At 43.7% G+C, this 17,455-nt stretch overlaps 1 protein-coding gene across 2 annotated transcripts in view; it reads right to left on the bottom strand.

Moving 5' to 3' along the window:
- Window positions 1–17,455, bottom strand: part of TC2N (tandem C2 domains, nuclear) — a 110,709-nt gene that overhangs the window by 73,070 nt on the left and 20,184 nt on the right. For both annotated transcript variants that reach the window (XM_029597810.1, XM_029597809.1), the window contains 2 exons: window positions 1,610–1,748; window positions 895–1,125 (listed from right to left, as the gene is read on the bottom strand). In XM_029597810.1, the coding sequence (XP_029453670.1) occupies window positions 895–1,125; window positions 1,610–1,679 (301 nt within the window). In that variant the 5' untranslated portion in view covers window positions 1,680–1,748. The remainder of the gene's footprint in view (window positions 1–894; window positions 1,126–1,609; window positions 1,749–17,455) is intronic.

A 17,455-nucleotide genomic window follows, 5' to 3' on the forward strand; every position in this document is an offset into this window, starting at 1 on the left:
ACACCCTGATTTCATCAACTACTCCACAGCACATTATACTGCCTGACAGATATCGCCTTTTGATACTCCATTCTCCACCCCCCCCCTCCCCATGTACCTCCAATTACAGTTTCATCCCTCTACCTAGCGGGACCTCTATTTCATGCTCGCTCCATGGAATACCTCCAATTCCAGTCTCCTTCTCCCGCCCTGGTGGACCTCTGCTGACCAATACCCTCCCCACCACTGCTGCACATATCAGGGCCTTGGCCATGCCATGGACAGAAAGCCGTGAGCCTGGGGACTGAGTCAGTCCGTGCCATGCTCACAGATCCCAACCTCTCGCATGGAGACCTGGAAGGGATGAGGCCATTGTGGTGCCTGTGAGCATGAGGCGGGCTGACTTGGTTCTCGCGCTCACTGCTTTAAGTTCACAGCAATGTTTGTTACAGCAATGGTAGAAGATTGGACATTGTAAGACTGCAGGGGGAAGGGAGATATGGGAACAAAGAACCAGGCGAGGTCAGGATTGGAGGTCTGGGATTGGTAGTTCATGGGGTAGATGGGCAGGAACTATGCCATCCCCAGACCTTTGCCATCCTTGGCACACGCCAACTAGGCCTGTGCGTAAAATTCAGGCTTGACCTCCTTAAGAACATAAGAACATAAGAATATGCCATACTGGGTCAGACCAAGGGTCCATCAAGCCCAGCATCCTGCCTCCAACAGTGGCCAATCCAGGCCACAAAAACCTGGCAAGTACCCCAAAACTAAGTCCACTCCATGTTACCGCTGCTAATGGCAGTGGCCACTCTCCAGTAGAACTCAATAGCAGGTAATGGACTTCTCCTCCAAGAACCCATCCAATCCCTTCTCAAACTCCTGTCCTTATTAATCAGCATGCTTTGTAGTTACCTTTAAGTCCTTCCAGGTGTGATGGGCTGTAGAGAGCTCTTGGTTGTATGTAGGATGGCTTAAAGGAAGGGACCACAAATGGAACATCTCTACCGTCAGGTGGAAACTTGGAAAGGAGAAAATCCTCTGTGCATCCCACCTGTCGCTTTACCGAAATGGAAGCCAGTGGAGGCATGTTCACAACATTTGGGTCCTTTTTGGCTGCACCTTCTGATTCTCTCTCCTCAATAGCTTAAAAATAGAAAAAAAAAAGGATGTTCTTTCAGAAAAATGATGGTTCCAAAGGATCTTCAGCCACTGCCCATGCTAATGAACGTGGGATCCTTGAGAGCTTTTCTTACCTGACTTTAGAGTTACTTTGGAAGAAAATATTGTCTAGGAATTCTGACATTTACACAGAAAAGCAGGAGGGTGAAGGGGAGTGTGTGTGTGTGTGTGTGTGGTGTGTGTGATCAATTTGAGTGTACTTCCCCCTTTAGATTAATCTTTCTTTCTCCTCCCCCCTGATGTCATGCATTGGGTCTGGTCATTGTCTGATGATGTCATGAGCAGGGAGAATACAGCTCGCAAGCAGATGTGAACTGGAAGCCATAGAGCGCCCGCACACAGAGACCTTTCAGGTCTTACTTTTACAAGGCATGAAGACACTTTAAAGAAATGATACTTTATTTTATTTCAGAACACGAGTTTCCCCATCATGTGAGGCTGCACTCACCTTTTATGCCGTTTCGTTTGTCAAGAAAGAGACAGCCCTGGCAGCAGCTTTTTATGAACTCTGTTGCCATCACTCTCAGCTCCTAATACCTGTCTGGCATAAACAGAGTGCCCAGTGCTGCCGGCGACAAGAATCAAGCCTGTTAACGAAACAAGGAGATGTGTCAGCATTTATTAATGCCCAGTGTCCTCTTTTGGTACGGAGATTTGCTCACAGCGAGACAACATTCATTATGTACATTTTTGTGTGATAATTACATTGTTAAACATTAATAGAGGCAGTTACTCCATTTCAGGAAATAAAGCACGATTATGGCGTCAACTGGCGACCAGCTAGTGTTGTCCAACTGGCTCCATTTTTTCAAGACAGGCTGATCCAGCTCTGGTTTTTACCCCATTGCATTCATGGGCCTGACTTTCCTGCTTTTCATAAGGAAATCAACAAAAAGTCCCTGCATTCGATTGCAAGAAGCCAGGAATGGATCGACCTGTCCTGAAATAAAATGGAGCTCATTGGCAACTCCACAACCAGAGCCACTAACCAATGGCAGAGCAGCTTCATAAATGCTTGATATCGCAATGAACTCTGGCTTGGAGAGTCAGTGATAGCATCGTGAAAGAGAGGACATGCTGTGAGCAGCTCCCCAGTCCAGGAGTCAATAATCCCCTGAATACACTTCCTTCCACCCCCCCCCAAAAAAATAAAATAAAAAGCTCATAGGATTGTGGCTAGATGGGGAGAAAGACTACTCACCTAGGAGACCCAGGAAAAGTTAAATCAATGGTTCCCAAAACTGTTCCGGGTGGACCCCCAACCAGCCAGGTTTTGTTTACCTGCAGAGCGAGAGACAGCTCTGGCAGACATAATGTGCACGCACAGTACTGCAACTGTGGTGCTCATGATTCCTATCAGAAAAAGAAACATTGCCAGCAGGGAGATCTGATAACCAGACAAAAAGAGACTCGTGATGGAAAACCACTGGTGCCGTAGTAAGACAAACTCAGATAGAAGAGAGATCACAACTAATGCTGGGGGTAACAGTAATGGGCTAGGCTCAGAGGCGTAGCGAGGGTCTCCGGCGTCCAGGGGGCCAATGCATTTGTGTTGTCTCCCATGCACACACCCCCCCCCTTCTCCCCCACCATCGCATCACCACATGGCACAACTGTGTGGGGTCTCTTTTCACTGGGGAAGGGCGGGAACCCAGCCAGTGCTGTACCACATGATGCCGCCGTGCAGGGCCAGTGCTAACTTTTTTGCAGCCCTGTGCGAACAATTACATTCCTGGCCCTTTCTTTCTTATTCTGTTTTTGTTTTGTTTTTTTTACATTGTATTTGTATTCTTTTTCTAATCAGGGTTAGTGCGAGAGTATTAGGCACCCTAAGTGAATCTTACAGCTCTACGCCCAGCCTTACTCCCACTAAGGCCCCTCTACACACACAATTTCAAATTATGCATTTATAATAAAAGATTTTACATGAAAAAGACACTCAAAGTACAGTCTTTTGAAATAAAAATATCGCAACAGCATAGACCCACCAGAACAGCCCACAAAAGGTGCCCTCCACGCCCCCACACTTAAAACCGCACACCTCACCAGTACAAGGGAGCGAGCCCTATCTGTTGCAGGCCCATGCCCCCTGAAATTCGACTAGAGTCATCTACTCAAAAATTTAAAAAAAACAAAAGACACGGCTCTTTAAACAAGCATACCCTGAATAGGACTCTTTTAATCACTCCTAGCTTACACGGCCCATAGCATCCCCCGCTTACCCTTATAATAATATTCATTGAACAGTCTCTCTTTTATACTCCTACAATCTGTAAATATGCTACTCTGCCATGTTATCTTGTATATAGTTATTTTTTGTATAACTGCAAAACTTTGTTCCATGCTATACTTGTACATCACACAAATTATTGTTTTTCTTCTAGTTAAGCTACCTGTCCTTTTTCGCCCCTTTGCACTTTGCCCTCTACCTTTCCCACTGCTCCCCTCTCCCCTTCCCTGTTTTTTGTAATTTCTCTCAGTTACATGTAAACCAATATGATGTATCCACGAATACCGGTATAAAAAAAAAAGTTGTTAAATAAATAAATAAATAAATAAATAAATAAATGCATATTATATTTACATGCACAGCTGTGGTGTCAACCAGAAAACCCTGTACAAAAGCCAAAAAGACCCTTGTAACACATTTGGTATTAGGACTATTGTAACGCATGTCGGGTGTGGGCTTTGTCCTCAGAAAGCCATGAGCAAACTAAATTACAGTTACGATATAATAAACCTCCCATTTCAAAACAGCACTAACCGCTCACACTCAAAAAGGTGACACTGCAAATATTACACCAGGCCCTAAAACACCAATATATCTCCTGTTAGGAAAACAGAACAAACCAAGCTTCTATAGCTCCCTACATAGAAATGACAAGTTAGCAGAATACTTAACCTCAATCATAAATGCAGAACACAGATTAACCCTCACCAAATATAGAATAAAGTGGCCATAAAGTCACCACAAACTGAATTGGAAATCGCAACAAGTCAGATTCAGTCTGTAGTGCACAAATGGAAAAACTAAAGCATCGTCCTTCCTCAGAAAACATCAAACTATAAATCAAGAAATATAAAGCATCAATCATAATGGTGAAACCATAAAAATAATTAATATTTCAAAACAGCAGATGAACAAAACATCATCCAATAATTAAAAACTCATTTTAAATTTTCCAAACACAAATACAATATTTCAAAATCGCACACATATCCAATAACACCCAATTAATTAAAATCAATAAGGATTAAAAAAAATTACTCTCTCCATATCTGGGAACTTTTGACTTCTAGTCATCCTGAGATTGTTGGAGTAGTGGGAGAGAAACGGAGAAACTTTCTACCACCTCATACACACACATTCATCCTCATGCTCATACTGACACACACAAATACTCTTTCAAAACTCACACACACTCACAGACACACAAAAGCTGGCTGACTCCCTCTCTCTCAGGCTAAACACACACTGGCTCACTCTCTCAGGCACATGCACGCTGGCTCTGTTCCTCTCTTCCACACACACAACCAGACCGGTTCCACTGCCTCTCCTCCATACCCACAGGCTGGCTCCATACCCTCTCCTCCACACACACAGACTCCAAACCCTCTCTTTTATACACACACACACACACACGTTGATTAAACTTCCTCTCCTCCACACATGCTGGCTCCATTCCTTCTCTCACACACACAAGCTGGCTCCACTCCCTCTCCTTCATACATACACACGTTGGCTCCACTTCCTCTCCCTTCCACACACATACAGGCTCCATGCCCTCTCCACACAAACACACACAGGCAGGCTCTGGCTCCAGCTCCAGACCCTGAACTTCAGTTAGGTCGCGGGCCTCCTCTTCTGCCGCCAGGCAGGATAGGCGCCCCCAGCAACGGTAGGTCTCCTCTTCTGTCACCGGGGGGAGATGGATTCCCACAGTGGCTGCGGGCCTCCTCCTCTTCTGCCGTTGGGCGGCATAGGTGCCCCCAGCAGCCGTGAGCCTCCTTCACTTCTGCCACTGAGTGGCATACCGTACAGCCTTTTCTTCTTTGCGTGGCAAGGAATCCTCTGCTCCCTTGACGCCCCCCTACAGCCTGGTGCCCGGGGGCCTTAGCCCCCCTGGACCTCCCTCGCTATTCCACTGACTAGGCTAAGATGAAAGGAAACAGATCCAACCATCATGACCTGCTGAGATAAGAGGAAGCTGGTAAACAAAGAAAGAAATTCTCTACATTAGCAGCTAATGTGTAAGCAGAAAACTGAAGGAGCTCCAACAGTGGCTGTCAGGTCATTTGTCTCTCCTTCCCAAAACTCTGTCTTTATTTTGGATGCCAATAAATGCTTTTAACCTGACTGAGTACCGTCTGTTTATCTGTAAACATGGGGATAAGCACTGTAAGAAGCCTTCAGTTTTTAGAATATTTGCAGCGAATATGCACAGATAGATCTGCATGAATTGCCTGCACTGCACGCAAAATTTATCTCATGCATATTCCTTGCGGATATCCTGAAAACCTGACAGTTTGGGGGTCCCCCCCCAGGATAAGCTTGGGAACCATTGTTTTTTATTTTTTAGAAAAATAAATGTAATTTCAGCTGAAGCCTCCCCCACGTCAGCTGTGGAGAAGGAGGAACCTGCAGAAGGTAGGGCTTTGGAACTGGAAAACGCAGACAGCATGGTGAGCAGAGCTAATGAAGGATGTGCTGTTCTTTTAAATAACGACATTTGGGGCCAGTGCAATACAGAGCGCTCAGCTATAAGGGGATTAGCGTGTCCAAACGCATGTCCAGTCCCCTGCAAAACCAATACCGCTCATCACATGCAAATGCATGTTGATGAGGCTATTAGCTATTCTCCCCAGATCCCCCCAAAAAATGTGCACCCGACCCGCACATGTTTACGCTCAGAAATTAACGCCTGCCCAGGACCATCCATTGCTCCTACCATGTGACAGGGGCCGACCAATGGCATCGGTAGCCCCTCTCACATGATAAGGGCAAAGGGTCACCGGTGCCATTATTTATTTATCTAAAACTTTTTATATAATCGCAAATAGGGTAGAGGTCTGACCGTCTAGCCGGTTTACAGATATAACATATATAATAAAATAACAATACAATCAATTAATAATATATATTATAGCCGAAAGCCTGAGAGGGGGAGATCGCTCCCAGGACCCCCGCTGGACCACCAGGGACTTTTGGCAAGTCTTGGGCGGGTCAGGAGGGTGGGGGTTGTAGTTAAATTGTTTTTTTTATATTCACTCCATAAGATGCACAGACATCTTCCTCCCACTTTTGGGGAAAAAAAAAAGTGCGTCTTATGGAGCGAAAAGGTATATTTCTTGTTTGAAGCTTGGAATGAAATTGACCCTCCCCCCTCCTTAATTCTGTTTTATGTGCTTGCCATACAAAATTTAATCTACAGAATGTTCATTTTCAGGAAAATATAACTGTGACTGAAGTTGTACAGATTTTACAATTTCTGTATCATTAAGTGGCAAAAAATGCAATCCTCATAAAGGTGTACATTCAATATCCACGTGGTAGCTTGGAGGCAGCCACAATTTGGGAGATGGGCTGGAAGACAGGCAGGCGGAACTCTGGCCAGTGCTCCACAAAATACTTTATTCACACAAAACAAAAGAAAACTCTGCTTACCTCAGCAATTCAGGCACAAATGGTTTTAGCATAAGCTTGACCTCTGACTTCACCCTGCAGCCTCCCTTATTCTGCTGGGCCCTGACTTCTTATTCCTTGGTAAAAGACGACTCACTCGGCCCAGAATCTCTTGCTAGGCTGCTTAAGGAGTACCGGGCCAGAGAACTGTGGCTGGTCCTTTAAGGTGTTCTGGGGAAACGTTCTGTATACTCCCTCAAATTCCTCCCTCTCAGCTCAGCCTTACCAGGATGAGCGCATGCTTGTATTAGGGATAGTTTTCAAGATATGAAGTTCATATTGGTTTTCTCCTTCTTTGCTCTATGCCGGACCATATAGTTGAAAAGTTGGAGGGCCAGGAGCCACCTCATGACTCTAGCATTGGATTCCTTGTTTCGCTTCATCCAGATGAGTGGTTGATGATCCATTATGAATGAACTTGAACTGCCACCCTAGCAGGTAATATTGAAAAGCATCCAAGGCCCATTTGACAGCTAAGGTTGTCTTCTCAATCAGTGAGTATCGTCTTTCATGAGGCAGCGGTTTTTGACTGATGAATGCAACTGGATGCTCTTAGCCATTCTTCTCTTTGGCCAAGACTGACCACTAAGCAGACTTCTGAGGCATCTGTCTGCACCGTAAAGGGTTTGGTGAAGTCCCAGGCTTATCAGAACTGGTTCTGAGCAGATGGCCTCCTTTAAACCCTTGAAGGCCACTTTGGCCTCTGCAGACCACTGGACCTTCTCTGCACTCGTTATGTGAGGGATTCAGTCTTTGCTAAGTAGGGTATGAATCTTCTATAATACCCTCCCGACGGTGGGAACCTATGGGGGTCTCCCCAACAGGTAGCACCAACACCACCTCGGGCCAAGGGTCCACGCTCGTAACAAAAACCCTGTTCTGAGGTACCAGAGCTCAAATCGCAAACAGCATGTAGGTAACAGTAAGTCCCAGTTCTCACAATCTTTATCAACAAATTTCCTCAACATCTGCTTGAGGATTTTTTTTTTTTAAGAGCTCAACAAAGCCATTAGTTTGAAGATGATAAACTGAAGTCCATAGTGTTTTTACCCCAAGTAATGTGCAGAGTTGTTTCATTATTTTGGAAACAAATGGAGTGCCCTAGTCAATTAATATTTCCTTAGGTAGGTCAAGCCAGGGAAAAATCTTCCATTACGGTGGTCGTAACCAATTGGCTTTTCACATTTTGCAAGGGTATGGCCTCTGGGTATCTTGCGTCATAATTTAGGAGCAATAAGATATACTTATTCCCTCGGGTAAACCTTTCCAGAGGCCTCACTAGGTCCACAGCCACTCTTTTAAAAGGAGTCTCAGTAATGGGCACTGGCACCAAGTGAGCTGCCAAAAGGTTTAGCTAATTGACAGGTAGGAGCAAAACTGACAATAGAGCTGGACCTGTCAGTACAATTGAGGCCAATAAAACTGGGCCAACATTTGTTTTTTTAACTCCTCTAGGAGTTGTAGGACCTGCTGGTGATAAGCTAGGGTAACTTATAACTGCTCTATCACTTCACCCTCTAAACTGATGATATAGGAAAGCCCCTTTCATTACAAAAAAAGGGGGATTAAGGTTCTTATCTTTTGCCCCAGGAGCCATTTTCCCATCCACCATCTGTATATATTCTCATGCAAATGTAAAGGAAACATTCTTCCTTTGGGTTCGCTTAAAGTCACTGGGATTCTCCACCTCAAACTCCCCCAGACAGGGGGAACTATTATGGTATCAGGACTGGATTGATGCCCTTTCTCTGACTCTGAACCTCCCTCCACAACCACTTCTAACATAGAACTATTTTTCTGTCGCCGTTGTTTACAGGACTGAGGTACCTTAGAGTCTGTAACATATAGGTCTGGATCTTCTAAAGGGAAGATCTCTGGAAATGCTGGTTTACCATTGCCGGAATTAAGGGAACCAGACTTAAACCAGCTCCACAGGGCTCCAAAGTCCAGGTAGTCTCGTCCTATCACCTTCAGGTATGGGAGCCAGGAAAGGACTCTAACTTCTATCCTGGTATGAGCGACCAGGGTCTTCAGTCAGATATGGCTGGTAGGACACTGTTGTTGGTCCCCGTGGATAAACGCGAGAGTCACTGTCCTCTTGTAAACAATTTATATCTGCTTAACCGGTTTTCTTCGAATGAGCATCTTTATGCTCCTAGAATCCACTAATGCCTGCACCTGAGAGCCTTTTAGTTCTATAGGTATCCCAAAAGCTGAGAACTTTGAGCTGAGAATATCTACAAAACTGCAGATATATGGAGTTGTAAGGTTAACATCCATGGATTTGTCTACACTGTGAAGGCAATCCTGGGCAAAGAGGCTCCTCTCCCCACTACTGAAACAGTGGTGCATTTGAGGCTTGCAGCTAAGGGGAAACCACAAGTCCATCTTGGTCTAAGGTTTGCCGAAGGGTTCTGCCCTTAGAATTTCAGCATCCCATGCTCTGGGTGAGAGGCTTCTCTGGGGTTGCAGGGACTCAGGTATTGTCTGGGCCTGGTAAAAGGCATCAGCCACCTCTAGAGCCAGGATAAGGTTTGGGTGCCGACACACCCATTGCCTTATAGGCTGATCAAGCCATCTAGGAATTGCTCCAATAGAACTACTTTGGCTACTTTGATTCTGGTTTTCATTTTGGGTTATAGCCACTTCCAACCAATATCCTTAAGCCTGTAGAAGAAGCTAGAAGGGCTTTCCCCACATTAGAGGATTCCTTGTCGAGATTATTGCTAATAGTCCTCTGGGGTAAGCCCTGCTTTCTCGAGAAAGACTGCTTTGACTTCTGCATAGACGACCGTACCACCTGATTAGCAGCTTGATAGGTTGCCTGCCTGCTGCCTGTAAGAAGGTTACCCATCTAGATAGTCCATGTATCTTCTGGCCAGCCTGCCGGTCAAGCTGTTCTTTCAAAGTTCCTCAGAAAGCAATTGGGGTCGTCTCGTGCAGTCATCTTGAATATTACTGGTGACAAAGGAAATGGCTTAGTCACGGTGATTTGTACCGCCTGTGCTATCACAGTTAGTAACATTTGCTGTTGGGAAACTTGTTCTTGCAGTGTCTACTGCTGGATGATCTGACTCTCTGCTGCCAGAACAGCCAGGCCCCAGGAAAATAAAGTAAGTGAAATAAAAAAACCCCCCAAAACCCACGTGGAGGATTTTACTTTTTCCTGTGGGTGCGGGTTCCTGTCTGTGCTTCATGCTTAGACCAGAAAATCCCACTTCAGCCACCATATACAGTAGCTTGGGAGCGGCCACAGTTTGAGACAGGACTCCGACCAGTTCTCCACAAAATTATTCATTTACACAAAACCAAAGGAAAAGGCTGTGCATCCTCAGCAGTCCAGGCAGCAATTAAACATAAATGGTTTTAGCATAAGCTTGACCTCCGACTTCACCCTTTGGCCTTCCTAATTCTTCTGGGCCCAGGGTGACAGGAGACTCCCTCGGACCAGAATCCCTCGCTAGGCTGCTTCTTGAGGAGGACTGGGCCTGATAGTTGTGGCTGGCCCTTTAAGGTGTTCAGAGGAAGCTTTCTGTATACTTCCCCTCACAACCCAATAACTCTTTATTTAAAAGGAGAGCGATCAGATATACCTCTGCTTAAGTAACAGGCTGATTGTACTATTCTCAAGTTACTGTATTGCGTGACCCTGACAGAGGATCATGAGGAGCTGAGCAACATGAATATGCTTTTATATCCGGGTTTAGAGCACATCATACTTCAAAAAATAAAATCCCAGGGAATGGATGGCCAACTGCCAACATAGATTTGTAACTGTATTTGCACTTTTGAAAATCAGTGTCTGTTATGGGAATGGTTAAGACTGTGTTAAAAAAAATAACCTATAATTCACAGATTTTCCAAAAAGAAATCAGAACATAAAGGGGGATATATAATGAGCTTCTTTTTATTAAAGTTACCATCCATAACAAAGTATTTTCCTCTGGCACCAATATCATTACCAAATTTTGAGTTTGTATTCTTTTCTGAATTAAACAGGTAATCCTCTCTCCCTTTAATTATCAGTACAAGGGGATCGAATAACATGGCATGTATTAGCTTCCACAAGAGCACGGTGTTATGGTTATTGATGTTTGGGTGGATCCTTGGACACTGTGGCAGCTGGCCATGCCCACGGGGGGGCAGTCCCGTGAGGGACCACTGTGTCAGGCTAAACTCCGGACAGACAAACACAGATCTGAATCTTTTATCAAACAGTTTTGGAAACAACCAGAGGTGGCAGTAGTGAGTAGTAGAAATTGAGCCCAGCTGGGCAGGTCTTCCACAGGACGCTGGAACAGCGAATCCTCTGCTAGGCTGTGCTATAGTGGGAAGAGGTTGAGAGTTATGAGTACACAATAAGAAGCATTCAGAGTCCCAGGTAGAATTAGGAGAAGCTCCGAGACAGGGAGAGCAGGCCCTCGAGGAGCGAGCACCTGATCCCTTGGAGCAGAGAGACTCAGTTGTATTGTACTCACGTAGCAGTAACAGAGATTCCACTAGACTAGAGGTCTGGCACCAGAACAGAGGGCAGACCCTCGAGGAGCGAGTACCTGGTTCCAGTGAAGCAGTTCTGTGGAATAGATGGTAGCTGTATTCACAGATGGAAACTGTTAGTAACGTCTTCCAAGTAGAAGGGTTTGAAGATGCAGGAAGCGACTCAGGGTACACTAGGCAAAGCTTACAGCCATGCACACACACACCCACTCCCACACCCTTTACAGACACACACAATTAAATGATGCATTTATAACAAATTTTATATGAAAAAGAACATTTAAAAGTACAGTCTGAGGCAGAAATATCACTTACAACATGCCTATTATATTGTATTTACATGCACTCCTGTGGTGCCAACCAGAAAACTGCAAAAAAGACACTTGGAATTCCTATGGAATTAGACTTTTTGTAATGCATGCTGGGTGTGGGGTTGTCCCTCAGAAAGCCATGAATAAACGGAATTACCATTACAGTATAGTAAATCACCCATACCCTCTAGCATATCCCTCCTCAGCCGTCTCTTCTCCAAGCTGATCAGCCCTAACCTCTTTAGCTTTTCCATCCCTTTTATCATTTTGGTCACCCTTCTTTGTACTTTCTCCAGTGGAACTATATCTTTTTTGTGATGTGGCGACCAGAATTGCACACAGCATTCAAGGTGCGGTCTCACCATGGAGCGATACAGAGGCATTATGACATTCACCGTTTTATTCTCCATTCTCTTCCTAATAATTCCTAACATTCTGTTTGCTTTTTTGTTTACTTTTTTCCTCTGTGAAAACTGACCATTTAATCCTACTCTCTGATTCCTGTCTTTTAACCAATTTGTAATCCACGAAAGGACATCTCCTCCTATCCCATGACTTTTTAATTTTCTTAGAAGTCTCTCAAGAGGGACTTCATCAAACAGCTTCTGAAAATCCAAATATACCACATCTACTAGTTCACCTTTATCCACATGTTTATTCAATCCTTAAAAAACAAACAAAAAAAAACAACAAAACTGTAGATTTGTGAGGCAAGACTTCCCTTGGGTAAATCCATGCTGGCTATATTCCATTAAACCATCTATTTTATTCTTTATAACAGTTTCCACGATTTTTCCCGGCACTAAAGTCAGGCTCACTGGTCTATAGTTTCCCAGATTGTTCCAGAGCCCTTTTTAAATATCGGGGTTACATTGGCCACCTTCCAGTCTTCAGGTACAACAAATGATTTTAATGAGAGTTTACAGATTAATTGTAATAGGTCTGAAATTTCATTTTTTAGTTCTTTCAGAACCCTGGGGTGTATACCATCTGGTCCAGGTGATTTACTACTCTTCAGTTTGTCAATCTGGCCTACTACATCTTCCAGGCTTACTGTAATTTGGTTCAGTTCATCTGAATCGTCACCCTTGAAAACCATCTCCAGAACAGGTATCTCCCCAACATCCTCTTCAGTAAACATAGAAGCAAAGAATTTGTTTAGTCTTTCCACGATGGCCTTATCTTCCTTAAGTGCCCCTTTAACCCCTCGATCATCTAACGGTCCAACTGACTCCGTCGCAGGCTTTCTGCTTCAGATATTTAAAAAACTTTGAGTTTTTGCCTCTATGGCCAATTTATTTCCAAATTCTCTCTTAGCTTGTCATATCAAATGTCTTACATTTAACTTGCCAATGCTTATGCTTTATCTTATTTTCTTCTGATGGATCCTTCTTCCAATTTTTGAATGAAGATCTTTTGGCTAAAAAGCCTTTTTCACCTCACCTTTTAACCATGCTAGTAATCATTTGGCCTTCCTTCCACCTTTCTTAGTGCATGGAATACATCTGGACCAAGCTTCTAAGATGTTTTTTGTTTTTTTTTAAACAATGTCCATGCCTGTTGCACACTCTTTATCTTTGTAGTTGCCCCTTTCAGTTTTTTGGGTTTTACCTATTTTTCTCATTTTATCAAAGTTTCCCTTTTGAAAGTTTAGTGCTAGAGCCGTGGATTACTTACTGTCCCCCCCCCTTCCTGTCATTAATTCAAATTGGATCATGTTATGATCACTGCTGCCAAGCGGTCCCACCATGTCTATCTCTCACCAAATCCTGTGCTCCACTAAGAATTAGATCTAAAATCCCACTCTTGTTGGTTCCTGAACCAATTGCTCCATAAAACTGTCATTTATTCCATCCAGGAACGTTATCTCTCTAGCATGTTCCGATGATACATTTACCCAGTCAATATTGGGGTAACTGAAATCTCCCATTATTACTGCACTACCAATTTGGTTAGCTTCCCTAATTTCTCTTACTATTCCACTGTTTATCTAATGATTTTGGCCAGGTGGACTGTAGTATACACCTATCGCTATACTCATCCAAAACACAAGGGATTTCTACCCATAAAGATTCAATTGTGCATTTAGTCTCTTGCAGGATCTTTATCCTGTTGGACTCTATGCCATCTCAGACATAAAGCATCACCCCACCACCAAGTTGCTCCTCTCTATCATTGCGATATAATTTGTACTCCGGTATAGCACTGTCCCATTGGTTATCCTCTTTCCACCATGTCTCTGAGATGCCAATTAAGTCTATGTCATCATTTACTGCTATACATTCTAATTCTCCCATCTTACTTCTTAGACTTCTGGCATTAACATACAAACATTTCAAAGTTTGTTTTTTGTTTGTATTTTCATTCTGCTTTTCAGTTAACAGGGATAATTTGGAATCTTTTAGCTCAGGTGAGTCTTTAATTACAGGTACTTGGACTACTTTTCTTATTATTGGAACCTCTGTTGGGATGCTCTAACTCTAATGCTTCTTTAGTATCCCTCAAAGATACCTCTCTCTGAACCATGCGCTGCTGAGCCACTGTCGGTTTTCCCCTTTAAGTTTAAAAGCTGCTCTATCTCCTTTTTAAAGGTTTAGCGCCAGCAGCCTGGTTCCACCCTGGTTAAGGTGGAGCCCATCCCTTCGGAAAAGACTCCCTCTTCTAGCATTAAGTGGCAGAAACCACCAACATCTGCGGTAAAATAAAAAAATGAACAACAAGGGCAATTTTCAAAGCCATATAGCAGGGAAAAACCATTCCTGTCTGAAAAAATAGCTCTCCCTCAATTCACCTAAAGTACCCGCCTCGTTCAGCACTTCCAGGCATGTCTAGGAGAAGCGTTTCCGGGGGCACGTTTTGGGTGGAGTTGGAAAAAATAATAGAAGTTATTTTCCACAAAATACCCACCCACCCCACCCCCACAAAAAGCAGGTGTAAAAATCTGTGGTAAAAGGAACGTTTGTGTGCGCGTTGCTTTCGAATTTTAGCGCAAAGTGCGTGGGTAAAAAAATTAAAATAAAAAGAGGTCGGCAGACTCTGCAGCCAAGTGAACAGTTTGAAAAAGAAGAGTAAAGGGACAACAAAGGGGTCCCAAAAGTCTGCTTCCTTAGCGGGTTTCACTCATTTTTGCAGCTCTTTAAAAAAAAAGAAAAAAGAAAAAAGAAAAATGTTTTGATTAAATTGTGATGAAAAAAAAAAAATCAGAATTTCCACCTTTTGTTAGTTTGAATTTTGAATAGAAACCAATCATGGGGTGGGGGGGGAGGACAGGAGAAGTCGCAACCAGAATTATATGTTGAATTCATGCAGCCAGCCACTTGTATTTTCAATTCCTATTGCACCATATCTTATTTGCACTTTTCTGAAACAGAGAGCAGGTTAATAATCCAACGTTGATGCACGTAAATTTGGAGTTGTAAACTGGTTACAAAAGAGGCACATGAATCACTTACTCAAACATGACCAGTTTTATTGCACACCACGAGCACCCGAGACAGAAACGGGATGCAAAGTTTTTTTTCTTCACATGCAACAAGATATGACATAGCATCGCTAGGCAACGCCGTGACACAATACTCGTAAAACTTTCACACAGCACCCGCCTCAGAATAGCAGAAACAGAGAAAGAAAAAAATAAATGCTTTTGTGTCACCTAACTCGTTACACTATCCCTTCTCCTAAAATCCCACCCTTGAAGGAATTCCATTGACTTCACTGAACTGCGTCCTCCATGAGGTCAACCAGTGGTTTTGTAAGAATGTCCACAATATTTCATCCGTATGGCACCAACATCAGCTCAATAGTTCCATCTCAGACATCCTGTCTCATGAAGTGGTGTTTGATGGTAAAAGTGCTTTGTCTTGGATGTCTCCACTTAGTCCTTGGAATGAGTGATGGCTGCTTGACTGTCACAGCTTACTTGTGTTGGATCCAGTGACAAATTGTGCCTAGTCCAGCTGGAGCAGAACGTTTCTCATCCTATTGGCAATTCTGCAAGTCTCCACATGCTATGTGCGTTCAGCGATTCTAGATCTTCCTCCATTGCATTACTGCGAAGCCATGAAAAGTCCGATGTAAGAGACAGGCTCATTTGCTTCACTCTTCCGTGAGCTGTGCACTTGCAGGTCATCAGAAGTCCTAGCCTCTCCAAAACACTGTTTATGTCTGTGGAGGGATCCTCAGCGTCATCAAATGCCGTCTCTGTGAAGAAGACTGCTTGGATTTTGAGGGGTCTTTCTTAGGTCTCTCTCATTTCTGGAAGGGCAATTACTTGGTGGCCTCCAGAATTTTCATGGATAGCATTGTCTTTTGACTGCTCTTCAGCCACATAAGCATCTCCGTTTGACTTGACAGATGGGAGATCATCTTTACTTTCATCATCTGGACGATCATCCTCGTCATTGTCTATGAGTTCATCTTCATCTCCTCCTCAATAAGGCATCACTACAGTACTTAACAGAAGGAAGGTCTGCTTACTGAAATGTGCTCTTACTTATATCTTTCTTAAAAACATAGTCCCACGATGCAACAATGTACTGTTGGTCAGGCACCAACACCCTCTGCCATCTCTGAGCAAGCAGTGCAGACACCAGCCGGAAAGTATTTGGGAAGTTTCCCCTGAGGCAGGCATGGTAATGCTGTAATGTTGCAGTATCAGGATTGTTTCAGAATGAGAAATGGGAAGATGTTCAGTATAAGAAATGGTGGCGAAAGATAAAATTGTATTTTCTGATATGGGACTCTGAATGGCACATGTTTATGAGCTTTACCGCAAGAACATTTACAGAGGAGCCAGCTGTTAGTGTGGATGGAGTGTTACAGTACGATTCCAAGTTTTTTGGATTGAGGATCTTTTTGAATGAGTTATTTAATGAGTCTCTGTGTTATCAACCAGCCCCATTGTGTCTTGGAGTCATTCATCCTTGGGAATGATGATGATTCCTTAATGTGACTGGATATGGACAGATGATTTTATTAGTAGGAGTAATTCTACTTGTTAAAAAAAATACAGATAGAAAGTCTGTGCCTAATCATATTTTTTACATATGAATGTAAGGGGGATTCTATTCCTTGACAAAATATGTGATGCGTGGGTGACAGTAAGACTGTGTCTAGTCAGGTTTTTTTATATAGAAATGTCAGAGAGTGACAATAAATTGAGATTTGTTTTGTAGGTACTATTTCTTTGGGTATTTTGGTACCAACATCCTCCAGCTATATTCTTGCAGGGCGTATCCCACAAGTGTGTCTTTGTGGGCCTTAGCAGTCAATTTGGATCTTGTCTTGTTTTGGATTGTGGGCACCCGTTTCACAACTAAGCTTTCAGATGATGCAGACCAGGTTTCCTCTGAAAACGCAGCTCGCAGAGAATCTTCTCCGTCATACTTGTTCAGTACTCACTCCCTAAGGTATATACTGCCATGTATGTCAATTACACCTAAACTGTTTCGGATAGGCTGCTTACCCCACTTCTTTGTTCTGCTGGGGGGGGGGGGGGGTGAACGTCATTATGCTCTCATGCACAACCCTGTGTCCCTACTGAATGTGCTCCAGGCTTTGGAGCAGAACCCAAGTCTGTTGTTGATGCAAATTCGTTTTAGGGTCTTGTGTCTCTCTCGCTCTCTTTCAGCCTCCTTCATCCATTCCTTAACCTTCTTCAGCAAACATCCTTTATGGATGAATTCCCATTCGGAACTGAACTCTGAATCGGGATCGGCCCGTCACCTATCAGCAAAGGACCAATCACTGAAAGAGTGCGGTGAATAAATTAATATGCAAGTACTTGTCGCTGTCAGAGCTAGTG

The sequence above is a fragment of the Rhinatrema bivittatum genome, chromosome 4 (genome assembly GCF_901001135.1).
Source record: "Rhinatrema bivittatum chromosome 4, aRhiBiv1.1, whole genome shotgun sequence".
NCBI classification, from domain to species: domain Eukaryota; kingdom Metazoa; phylum Chordata; class Amphibia; order Gymnophiona; family Rhinatrematidae; genus Rhinatrema; species Rhinatrema bivittatum.